Source organism: Pieris napi, chromosome 9 (genome assembly GCF_905475465.1).
Source record: "Pieris napi chromosome 9, ilPieNapi1.2, whole genome shotgun sequence".
Lineage (NCBI taxonomy): Eukaryota > Metazoa > Arthropoda > Insecta > Lepidoptera > Pieridae > Pieris > Pieris napi.
Genome location: NC_062242.1, coordinates 4,695,700 through 4,708,722, shown reverse-complemented (window position 1 = coordinate 4,708,722; position 13,023 = coordinate 4,695,700). Strand labels below are relative to the sequence as shown.

The window sequence follows — 13,023 nt, the reverse complement described above, 5'->3', positions numbered from 1 at the left end:
CAACACTTATGAAATGTCAGATTCATACGAAATTAAAAATCAGAGTATAGTCTCAACCCTCAACTTATTTATCTATTATAACCGCAATATTTATAATATTTTTCCTAAAATAAAGTTATTTTTTTCTGGAAAAAAATATTTGGCTATTATTTCCTTAATCTATTCCTTCCTCGGGCAAGTGGTAACTCGCTCATGGGTTTCTGCTTGTTTCGAAAAGTTTTGCTTTTTTAGTATCAAAAATAACATTATATTTCCAATAGGGAAACAAAAATTACTCTACAAACCTGCTTTAGCGTACATATATATATTTTTTTCATTTTAAATTCATATAAATTAACCGTGGAAACATAAATTTGTACACCGCGTACAGTAATGAATATAACTTCACATCACTATACTAGAACCATTTTTCATATCTTCAAAATGTATTGTTTTGAGAACAAGTAGTGTAATCTCGTATGCCCCTAAAGATAAGGCGCGACCTCTGATAATTATAAGTGGAAAGGTCTGGAGTGAACGGATGGCTAGTGAATCGCCCATCATTTGAAGTGAAGCTTCGAATTGTGTCGCACCAGCTCTACCCGTAAGCTGTTCTCACCAATATGTTCATTGGAGTGACCTCCGGTGGAGGCAACGTCAACTCTCACTACGATTATTTAATTTGAACTATACATAGGTAAGTACACTTAAATTTCGACAATCGAAACAAATAATAAACAGAGAAGATACTAATCGAATAAAACTTTTCAGGTACATCTTCTTTACTGTAACTATTTATTTGAAATAAAATTATGGCGCTTGATTTCATTGCTGGTTGTATTGGAGGTAAATTAAATTCATACAATTCATACAAATTACAATATTTTTTTACATCATATAGTAAAGTATGTATTTTCAGGTTGTGCGGGAATCATAATTGGGCATCCTTTAGACACTTTAAAAGTACACGTACAATCAGGTAGAGGAAGTGTTTCAAAATGTACGAAGGATTTGTTAAAAGGTGGAACTTTAGCAAATGCTTACCGAGGTGTTGGACCACCTTTAGGAGGAATAGCGGCAATCAATGCCATCGTCTTCGGCTCCTATGGTAATACGATAAGAGCAATGCCTAATCCAGAGTCTCTTGTAGCCCATGGATTTGCTGGAGGAGTAGCTGGAATCCTTCAAAGTATTGTTTGCACACCTGTTGAGTTAATTAAAACAAGACAGCAGCTCGCAAAGCCCGGTGAAATGATGCCAACTGGTGCTTGGTCTGGAGCCCGTCATGTCATACGAACTAGCGGATACAGGGGCTTATTCCGAGGATTTGGCATAACAGTGCTTCGAGACAGTCCGGGGTTCACCATGTATTTTATGTCTTATGAAGCAATGACTCGCGGAAATCAAGATGCTATGAGAGTGTTTATGGGTGGGGGAATTGCTGGGGCACTTTCGTGGATAGTTTCGTACCCTGTTGACGTAATTAAGTCGAGATTGCAAGGCGACGTAGTACAAAAGTATGCTGGTGCATTCGACTGCTTTACACAATCATTACGAACGGATGGTTGGCGTTGTTTGACCCGTGGTCTTGGACCTGTGCTTTTACGAGCGTTTCTTAGTAATGGAGCCTGTTTTACTGCTGTAGCATGGACAGAACGCATCTGGCAGCAAATAATTAATCCTCCAGTTAACTCTTTTCATAAATCTAAGAGCGTCAAAGATAGCCCGGACTATGTTTACGATACGTGATAATAAAGGTTTAGGAATACGATATTCGATACAAGTTGGTGATTCTATTCCCGAATATATGTATGAACGACGGGAAGGTGTTAAAAATATATAAATCAGATTTATATAGAGAAACTCATCCCGACTTTTATTATTTATTTTATACCTTGCTATATCCTAAAATTGCTAAGAACTACGTTTTTGACCTACTACTACCGACCTAGGTAGTAATTTGAAATATTGGGTTAATTTTAATTAGTACATCACAAAACTTTAGACTTTTAAAAATAAAACTTCATTTGAAATTTCAATAGAGTATATTATAACATTCCTAAAAATTTTATACATTTTCAAAAACTATTCCAAAAAAACAGGTATGATTCACATTAGGAAATTAAATCAATCACATATTAAAATATTGCAAATTACTAAAATAATTGTAAATATTTTAAAAATAATACGGCTACGAAACAATTTTCAGATTGGACTATAGGCTATAATTTTACTAACGGTAGCTCAATATTATTAATACTGACTAGATGTTCTGCTTATTGATACTACCAGACTTTTTACCTGAAACAATAATGTTAAAATGGCTATCTGAACTATAATTTATTTATCTCTTATCAATATAATTATGTAATAATTGATTAACCGATTCTCTTATTAAATATTATGTCTTGCAGATTTATATGCGACCTAAGCTAGGCCATGAAAAGTAGTACGCCATAATATCTAATATTTAAACAGTTCAATAAATTGTAATTTGTAAAATACTAGCTCTCAAGACAAATTATTCTTACTGAGTATTGAGCTAGTTGCGCACGTTGAGGTTGGGTCGAAACACTACGAAGTGTATATTAAATACATCTTAATAAAATACCAGTTCTTACCAGTTCAGTTCCGGTCCTGCTCCATCGACTGAATGGGGTGTTGAGGTGGTGGGGGTGGTGGAGGGGGTGCGGGTACATCTATATTGTTTTGGTTATCCATAAGCCCAAGCTGCTCTAGCATATCTTCGTTGTCTTCCATTAGGTGAACCTAGGATAAAAAAAATCCTAATACAACATAACAAGGTTTTAACATATCGAACATGTAGATTTACTTTAGAGTTTGTATAATTAACATTGATGCCATATTTTATGGATTGTTTATTTAGTTCTAATAATATAAAAAAACTTGTTTCTATACTATTACTTCAAAGACCTGATAAGCGTCGTCCAAACACATTTTTGATTTGTCACAAATTATTTGACGTAAACATTGTCGTACACAGTTTGTGAATTTTTTTCCAAAATTTTTAAACTGTATTTTATCTCAGTTGTTTACAGCGTACAAAGAAATGATTAAGATATAAAGGTCAGCTAAATAGTATGAAAGATAATGTATGGCGAGAAAATTCATTCTTGATTCAATATTGATTTTTACATAAAATATGAATATTATCACGGAAGATTCATAACGTTACGGATACTCTTTAGACACGTAAATTATACATTAACATTAACGAGGCTTAATTCAAGACATTTTTACAAGAAATTTTATATCGCACTAGTGTGTACGCAGTGATACAAGTTCACTTTCTATTACATAACTCCGATGTGAAGTACCACATTTGAGGGTGATCAAACATAACAAACTTGCTCACTGATTGTAGGGAATTCGCCATATTATATTACAAAGCTAAACCGCAAATACAAATCTCTACATACATCTGGTAAAGCAGTACGATGCTGTGGATGCCTGGCGGTCTCGGAAAGGAGAATCTTCTGTCGTTTTTCTTCCATTAAACGCTCGCGATGTTTGTGTATATAGTCGTATACGTTGGGTAGACCCATGATAACGCACGCAGATAATGCTGAACGATAGATGTTCATGTCAGTTGCCTCGTACCTGGAAATATCATTTACAATTTAAGAATAAACAGTGTGTATCGAGATATTAAATTAATTCACAATATATTTAATCAGATTGGTAACTATATAGTTATCATATGTACGTGACGTTATATGACCGTTAATATAAAAAGGAGTTTTATAATTGTAATCCGTTAAAACGGCTTCCATAGTGAATTATTTACGATGTAAATTTAACTTTTAACCTTACCTATATAAAATTATTATAATAAATTAAACTTAAAACACCACATGTGATGGATTCGACACACGCGGAGCTAAATCATCCAGGATCAAATCATTAACCAAGGGTTTTGAATATATATATATTATTACTAGTATCCACTTACCACTCATTAGTTTTCTCATCATAACACTCAACATGATAAATCGTTGTAACGCCATTGAAACCTCCGATAGCAAAAATCATATCGTCGATTACTTCTATCGCAAAGTTACTCCTTGGATTGTACATATCGGGGACGGGTGACCAGGCGTTCGTGGCCGGATCGTATACTTCCCCACTACACATACGCGAAATGCCGTTGAAACCGCCTATGACGTAAATCTGAAAATTGTCCCGTTAAATGTCATCACCAAAAGCCTATATTGTATTCTGAGTATTGAATAAAAGAAGGTTGAATTTAGAAATTGTTTGAGATTTTTGTTTCAACTAGTATTAGTAGTTTATAAAATAGTCTCCGCAGGCGATACGATACGAGTATTGAGCAAATCAAATATAATATGATAAGCTATATCCAGACATGTCCAATGTACATAGTTTATTGTTTTATTGTTTGCAATTTAGTTTATGTATTCTGTATCCTCACTAAGAGCAGATATCCCCCCCCTTTATTAGTCAAAAATAATCATTCCAATTGTCATCTTATATGACACATGTCATCTTCTTCAAAGAAACATAAACACAATTTGACAGGAAGACGACTGATTTAGTTTTTATGAATTAGGGGGTAATCTTTACGTCTGGCTCTCATATTGCTAAATGATTTCGTTCTTCGTAAGCAATTGTAGTTAATATGCATTGACGTAGTTGCTATCGCAACAGTAATAAAATTAATTCTTGACGTCACCTTCATTAGCCACCCTTAAGGAAGCTATGTCTCATAAACAATTTTAATGACAAATAGATTGGTGCTTAATACTTGATAAGATAGTTCAAGACATAAAATGCATAGATAATGAATCTCTAGGGATATTAATAAATATGGGCCAAAGCATAAATATGGAAGATTTTCATTCTACAGTACTTCATTCCACACTTCGTATGGCCGTTTCAATATGCCTGCAACTTTTTTTAGCGTGGTGTTTATCATACCTTTAAAAATCTTTAAAATTATATTCTAAAATATAATATATGAGGGTTTGAGTTTTAATAGAATTTATAAAAACTCGAAAGAGGTGGTGCACAATTCAAAGTTTATTTTATTAAAGGACAGGCTCTTCTTAATGTGACTGACATGGATTATTCTAAAAACCAATACTTAATTTTGTATAAAACTAGCTGAACCGGCGAAATTCTTACCGTCAAACAAGTCAATTAATGTTGTATTGCAGATTATCTGCACTTAATTTAAGTAATACAATGAATACAAAATAAACATTAAATTCACTACTTTATAGTGAAATACAATAAGAAACGAGCGTCTGAAGGACACATACTATGTTTCGGTTAATTTAGTATAATTTTATCTACAAATACGCTAACCTTACTAACCTACACACATTATATGGCTACCTTAAGAAGCACATGGTTACCTAAATACCTTGGTATGGTACGCAATGCAAGATACTCCGGATCGTCTTGACCTCATCGGAGCTAAATTAGTCCATTGGTTCGTGTCTGGATCATATACTTCTACACTATTCATACATTCTTGCCCGTTGAATCCACCAGTAATGTAAATTTTATCTAGAATTATTTTTATTAAAACATATAAAATATTGAGGCCATTATTTTTATCTTATACAACTATCGCAAAGATAGTATCCCAAAAATTTGTCGCTATCACCACGGAATAGTTGAGAAGCGAGGTTATTGGTCGTAGCCTTGTAATGAGGAAAGACATTATAAGTGTCTTAATAGTTCCTAATTCTATTTATTCTGTGCTATTTGCTCATTGTATTTATACACACTCACACACCGCACTCTTTTAAATAAACCGATTACCGATAAGCTTACAACCGAATCTCTACAAATTATTTGCTTCATGCGTGCAGAATCTCCACGCATATAGAGGATTTTCAGCCCACAGAACAAGCTGGTTGCAGACAAGGATTTTCAACAATTAATCATAAATATATTGTGGATCAAATTTTGAGAAGTATAAAGAAACAGGGACCATCATATCTGGCATTTATAGATTACGCAAAAGCATTCGATTCCATCTCACACATCATTATGGAATGCCCTCCACGAATCATCAGGGATGATTGAACTAGTTAAGGATATATACTCTATAAGAGTAAGCCGAGTCAAACTAGAAAAAAGGGGACCTAATATAGCCATAGAGGGGTTACACATAAAAGTATAGTTATTGACGGTTAATACTTAATCAACTTAAGACTTGCTGATGACATCGTTTTAGTCTAAGTAATATCACTACAAATAGAGAATATAAACGAACTCTGTTCTGTTAGCCAAACAATAGGATTGAAATTAAACAAAAATCATGACGCATCACTTACAAGATCCTAAACAAGTGGATATCATACCATAGAACATGTGCAACAACCTGTAACTTGTAAACGAGGAATGGTACGTACCTTACCCTACCGTAACGTAGTGTACTAAATTTACAACTGAAGGACAAGATAAGAAGTACATAAATAATTAACAAAATAAAAGTTATTGATGAACGATACTATTGGAAAAAAAATAGTAAATAATTTATTTATTTATAATTATTTCTGTATAACATTTTAAGTGCGTATATTTTGTAAAGATGGAGTGTTCCAAGGCATAAATTAGACTTAATTATTTTTATTAATAATTATTTATTATACCCAAAAATATAGTTTACTTACTATCTAAAGAAGCGGCGCTTGCATCTGATCTTTGTGCATTCATGGGCGCTACCAACGACCACTGGTTGGTTCTGTGGTTAAATTTCTCTGCGGTATTTTGCCGATGATGGCCGTCGTAGCCGCCCATAGCGTAGATGGTTTCACCAATTACCGCTACGGACACGTAGCATCGACGAGCATTCATTGGCGCAACCTGGATTCAAACAAATACGTTTTTAATTAGGTTTTACGGATTTATATTTTAAGGAACTAAACATGATGCGCTACGCTTAAAAATACAAAAATAAAAGGCATATAACAATTACAAACCTCACGCCATGACTTCGTGACAGCGTCGAAGCAACGACACGAGTTAAAATAGTCCATTCCGTCGAAGCCTCCAATGACGTAAATACAAAAACCGAGCACTGCTGTTCCATGATATGCGCGAGGTCCTGCTGGATCCACTTCTTCCACCTGCCATTACTTTTATAATTAGATTATTTATTATATTATTATCTATCTATTCCCGCGCCAGTGCAGCGGCAATATTTTATGAGTAGTTGTAACACATTATTTTGTTACTATTATATAAATGCACATACTGAATATGAATAGTTTTGCATGCAGTATAGTAAAATGTTATGTTTAAGTTAAAGTTTCTTTTATAGAATTATTATTTCACATGTTTGTTATTAATTGTGTATATGTGGTATGACCTATTAAATAAATAAATTAATTAAAGAAGATGAACACACTCCACTACACAATCCACAATCCACTGCAATCGAACTAGAAAATAATATGCCTGACAACTGTTTTATACAACGGGCAAACGGGCCGGAGGCCCACCTCATCAGATGTTACGTGCCTTGCCAATGCCAGAGGGCTCGCGAGTGCGTTGCCGGCCTAAGGCCCGAAGGACCCTAAGTTGTATGGGTTCGGAAATACCACGACGGGCTGGGAAAAAAGTAAAAAAAAAACACTCAGTTACGGAATGACGGACATCAAAGTGATATGCACATCTCTACGCAATGCCAAGAAGGGATTAAGCCGCTTGGAAAGTGACTGGTCGTTGACGATTCGAACCGCTCTTCATTAATGGTCTAAGATCCCGCTATACAACGACCTTCACCGAGATGCTTATTTAATGAAACGTATTTTATATTTAATTTAATATGTCAATAAATATAATCCATATGGGTTGTCTAGCAAATTTCAGTCCAGAGTATGTTTAATTAATAATTTAAAAAAAATATTTTTTGAAACATTTCACCGGTATGATTATTAGATAAATTCTATACCAATCGAAAGTATGAAGCCCATAGAATATGCAAACTTTATGCTGCCCATTCTTTTCCGGTCACAACTATCGGGTTGCCAGGTATAAACAGGTGAATCTGTACTAGCATTTTGCAACGGTCTGTTTATTGAATGAAATTTAAATGAAATTAAAGATTATTTTATTCTGAACACGGTGGTATAGGGTTGGCTTCGAAAAATCAGTCCAGAATTGCGGTTGTCGAATTTTAAAAAGTAAAATATTGCTCCAAGTGAATGTGTGCGACTGAGAGGTCCCAACCGACCATCCCATGCGATAGAAGAGGACACAGCATAGCAGCTGTTTAAAGTCCGCCCACTTAAAGAAAGAGGGTGCGCATGCTATTTGGGCTTGGAAAAGAAAAGGATAGCGATGGACTCGTATATACTATGCATAATTTTGGAGTACATAGTTTATTATTTAAATAGAGAAATAGTTATTTAATTTTTTTTTATCAATTAATTATTTATGTGTATATTTTTTATGTGACACTAAAGTATATACACATCTTTAGTAAAAAAGAAGGTTATAGTGATTCATATATAATACTAGCCTGATTAAAAATATTGATTGAAAAAAATTAAAAAAAATTACTACATGCAAATTATAAACTTATAAATACATATATGTGAAACTTGAGCCTGAGAACTGCGGATGGTTCTTAAATGAATATTTAAAACCAGTAGGATTCATTGGGGATCATACACCTTTAAAGATAGAAGACATTGTCGAAAAAAGTGAAACAGAGAGTGATGACGAAGAAGATTCAGAAGTTGAAGATCGTAGTTTTATGTCCGATGACTCGGATTCTGAATAATTTAAAAAAAATTGTATTTTTAATTTTTTACAAAAAATAGAAGTAATTTTTTAATTGTTGTTTTTTTATTTTGTCTTCTTATAATAAAAATAAAATTTGCAAGATTACCCTGATTAAAAAAATTCACTTTTATGGGTTTTGAATTTTTTCCAATAGTTTCAATTGATTTCAATTTCTCTGTTTACATTTATAGATTTATAATTTGCATGTAGTAAATTTTTTAATTTTTTTCAATCAATATTTTTAATCAGGCTAGTATTATATATGAATCACTATAACCTTCTTTTTTACTAAAGATGTATATGTTAACGTAAAATTGTAAATACCGTTAGATTGTAATCTATCTCGCGCGATTATAAACTGTCGAAAGATTGTGAACCTCAGCGTACTGCTTACAATTTAACGTATTATTATTCGGTAGATTGTAATCTATCGAAGTGAAACCGTCAAATTGTGAAACGGTACGCACCTCGAAACGCACACATTCACTTGGAGCAATATTTTACTTTTTAAAATTCGACAACCGCAATTCTGGACTGATTTTTCGAAGCCAACCCTATACCACCGTGTTCAGAATAAAATAATCTTTAATTTCATTTAAATTTCATTCAATAAACAGACCGTTGCAAAATGCTAGTACAGATTCACCTGTTTATACCTGGCAACCCGATAGTTGTGACCGGAAAAGAATGGGCAGCATAAAGTTTGCATATTCTATGGGCTTCATACTTTCGATTGGTATAGAATTTATCTAATAATCATACCGGTGAAATGTTTCAAAAAATTTTTTTTTTAAATTATTAATTAAACATACTCTGGACTGAAATTTGCTAGACAACCCATATGGATTATATTCATTGACATATTAAATTAAATATAAAATACGTTTCATTAAATAAGCATCTCGGTGAAGGTCGTTGTATAGCGGGATCTTATACTATAACTATTAAAGTATAATATCGGGTAGTATAGGTTCCTCTTACAGTCCGAAAGATCATTCATCTACGGGTATAATTTAGTGCTAACTTCTATAAAAGTAACATATAAATATTACACGTAAAAAGTTTGTTGACTATATTATATTAATGACAAGTTATTATAGTATACGATTATAACAACATCAAACATGCGTTCTATAAGTGATAGTCATAAGAATCAAAGGCATGGCGTGATATTTGTGGTTGTTTTGAGATAATACAATACATTATTTAATCTACTTTTGTATAATAAAGCCACACCCACATCATTACAAATGATAACAATACCTCCCAATTCAGTGTCGAATGATAATTCAAAATTGCATCATATCGAGCACTTTACACTTGCTTTCACTCTGAATTAAATTTATTGATATCAAATTAGTAACACTAACTAACTAACACGCAATCCCAATCTAGTTTACCAAAGATAGAGGGGTACACATAAGTTGGGATTATTTATTAGGCGACAACATTTGTTTGTTTTGCTACACAATTAATTCGTAATTACTGATCATTTAATCGAAATGTAACGAAATTAAAAATACCTTTATCCAGCGATCAGCTCTCGTGTCATAGGTCTCAATAAATGCTGTAGGAGACCCACCACTCCAACCACCGATTGCAAACAGAACCTGAAAAATTAGTAATCAACAACCAATCAATATATGAAATAAATCTTAAGGTTAATGTTTATTTTCAGAAATCAAATCATAGAGTGTAAAAAAAGAAATCATTTGTTGTGTACCCTATTCACACATACTGTACGTGTGAATAGCATAGGTACAAAACAGTAAACTTGTTTTATTTCTTTTGTTTAATCCCAAAAAACAATACAAACACTACATTACCTCATGTGGAACTCTTGGGCGTGCTATTTCTGGAGTTGCAACTTCCCCATCTCGTTGTGCGATCATCTCCAAATCATACAGAAATTTAAGTGTCTCAATAATTATAGGACGCGAATTTTCATTTCCCGTTACGTATGGGTGGTCCTTTACGTTTTCCAAGAAGAACTAAAACAACAACGCGAGGTAATACTAAATCTATTTTCGAGTCCGAGTAATGAAAGTAGTAATCTTTCTTTATTTTTGAATCAAAAAATAAAAACAGGTATAAAACTCGATACATTATGTATGTAATAGAAATTTGGTAGTAACTTTAAAATTCTTCTTACCTGCGTATCAAGTAATCCAAGTCGAATACTGCCCATTAGTTTAACTGTGTGCTGCCATCTAGCGTCCGGATCATAATTTACCCAGCGTAAAACTGATTCCCACACTGCCTCTTCACTTTTTACATTCAATTCATCCTCTAAAATAATGCTGTTGAGCTCCTCAAGCCCTAAGTGAAGAAACTCATCACTCTGTGTGGCAACTGTTACGAAATAGCGGAGAAGATATCGTCTTGCATCACCTTCCAGTTTGTAGCAAAACACTCGTCTGAAATGCCTTTTATTTTCAATTAAAAATATAACAGGAATTATAGTCCTTAGTATCGGGGAAAAACAAACTAAACAAAGTTTAAATTTATCATATAGATTTAATTTACGAACACGCAGTTACATCGTGGTTTTATGAGCGTCGTGACTGTCCAAAACGTTGTCGCTAAAATCTGGACGTTCTTAGGTTTGACTACTTTTACACTACCAATTTTAGCATTACTTTTTTTCTACCTGGCAAACATCATGATTCCGAGGCAGTTTTTTGGACTAAGAGAGACTCTGAGATGGTCACAACAAAGTTGAAGGACTCCAAGGAAAGCCAAATAGTCAGCAGTCATAAGCAGTTCATGGACATTGGTATCGGTGACATCAATCCGGCGGAGATACGCATATTCAATTAGCAGCAACAGAATTTCAGATCGAACGCCAGATATCTGAACGTCACTTTGTTCTCGGGAATGCAAAGTTGTCGTGAACAGAGCCCTGTATTTAAACAATGCTAGGTAAAAGCTATACTTAAATAAAATATGGCTTACACAAAAATTTGAATAAATGCATGACCAGTGTTTATATATTACACAAAAAAGGAAGATGCTTATATATAAAGGAAAATATATAATTTTTATTCGTTTTGTTTTACATCAAGATTAATAGATTATTGACACTTGACATGACCTCGATCCTTTCAAAAGATTAATCTAATATGTTACATATCTCAGTCCGAATGCCGGCGCTAGCTAATATAGTTAAAACGTATATTATATACTAGCAGGACTGGCTTTGGTAGCTATGCTTTTCCTGTAACAGCAAGAAAAACTAAATGTTTTTCCTATAATTTAACAAATTAATAATACCATAATCTTTATCGCGGGAAAAGCTGCGAGTCAAAGCTATGTGTCTAAAATATAGCATTGTTTTAGGCTAACAGGAAGTAAGGACTGCAGGCTGAGAGTATAGCGCGATGCACGGGAAAGGCTGCGCCATCATCAGCTCGCACGATGGCATCGCACAGCAGCCGACACTCGCGCAGTCGGTGTAGCGCCTGCATAGCCGCCACCGACATGCATCGACCCGTCTCGCGACCCGCCGTTTGCTGGCAAACCATTTTTATATAAAATATGGTTATCTCGATGAAACATAATAAAAATAATCCAGAGGTGCTACATCCTTTTATATGGAAGCGGTCAGTCATAATTTGGCATTGTTGTAATCGTAAACGCGATGAAAATTTTTAAATATTTAATTCAAGATAGGTAAGTAAACTCGGAGTGATAATTTTGAATGCCACCATAAACTGCCTCTAGCTCTGGTCATCTTGCGAAATTCATTGTGGCCATGAAATTAGATTAATTTTAAATGTTTTTTAACAGTAAATCCACTCAGTTGAGTTGCATGTAAAGTTGATATTTTACTCACAGTGTTATTCGGGTCGATTTCCATTATACGGTTAACGGAAAGTCATCATTAAAAATTGCCGCTGATTATAAAAACTCAACAAAGAAATTAGACGCGTCTAGACACAATCGGGATTTAGTTTCGTAATTTATAAAAAATACCGTAAAAATGTCTAAAAAATAGCAAAATTAAGTCATTTGATAAAACATTTTAGGTTAGCAAAAAAATTATATATGAATGACAAGCATGTCAAACCTTTTTCTTCCAGATGACATTACTTGATATCAATATTCTCATTACGGCGGTTGCTTGGTTGCCTTGCTGAAATCAAACCTTTTATTTTTTACTGTCATTTCATAAATTCTATGTATTGTTTATGTTTATAGTGTACACCAAAACGTTTGTATATACGTTGCTGTAGGTACTTTAAATGTAATGATTAT

The 13,023-nt window shown here is 33.7% G+C and overlaps 2 protein-coding genes across 4 annotated transcripts; one reads left to right on the top strand and one right to left on the bottom strand.

The window, feature by feature from the left end:
• The first annotated feature begins 506 nt into the window (after window positions 1–506).
• On the top strand, window positions 507–1,846 carry LOC125052199 (mitochondrial basic amino acids transporter-like). The gene is made up of 3 exons (XM_047652860.1): window positions 507–676; window positions 751–825; window positions 899–1,846. The coding sequence occupies exons 2-3, from the start codon at window positions 792–794 to the stop codon at window positions 1,726–1,728; spliced, it is 864 nt and encodes a 287-aa protein (XP_047508816.1). The 5' UTR covers window positions 507–676; window positions 751–791; the 3' UTR covers window positions 1,729–1,846.
• A 159-nt stretch (window positions 1,847–2,005) lies between these two features.
• LOC125052193 (kelch-like protein 10) lies at window positions 2,006–13,023 on the bottom strand. Of its 3 annotated transcripts, XM_047652851.1 has the most exons (13): window positions 12,602–13,018; window positions 12,112–12,278; window positions 11,417–11,668; window positions 10,919–11,183; window positions 10,593–10,757; window positions 10,290–10,376; window positions 6,957–7,103; window positions 6,648–6,840; window positions 5,387–5,532; window positions 3,953–4,170; window positions 3,420–3,600; window positions 2,601–2,748; window positions 2,006–2,280 (listed from the first exon to the last, which is right to left on the bottom strand). In XM_047652851.1, exons 1-12 carry the CDS (start codon window positions 12,623–12,625, stop codon window positions 2,605–2,607), a joined length of 1,989 nt encoding a protein of 662 aa, XP_047508807.1. In that variant the 5' UTR covers window positions 12,626–13,018; the 3' UTR covers window positions 2,006–2,280; window positions 2,601–2,604. The 3 variants fall into 3 exon arrangements, with proteins under 3 accessions (XP_047508807.1, XP_047508809.1, XP_047508808.1); XM_047652853.1 differs by lacking the exon at window positions 12,602–13,018 and having other exon boundaries at window positions 12,040–12,140; XM_047652852.1 differs by lacking the exon at window positions 2,006–2,280 and having other exon boundaries at window positions 2,613–2,765; window positions 12,602–13,023.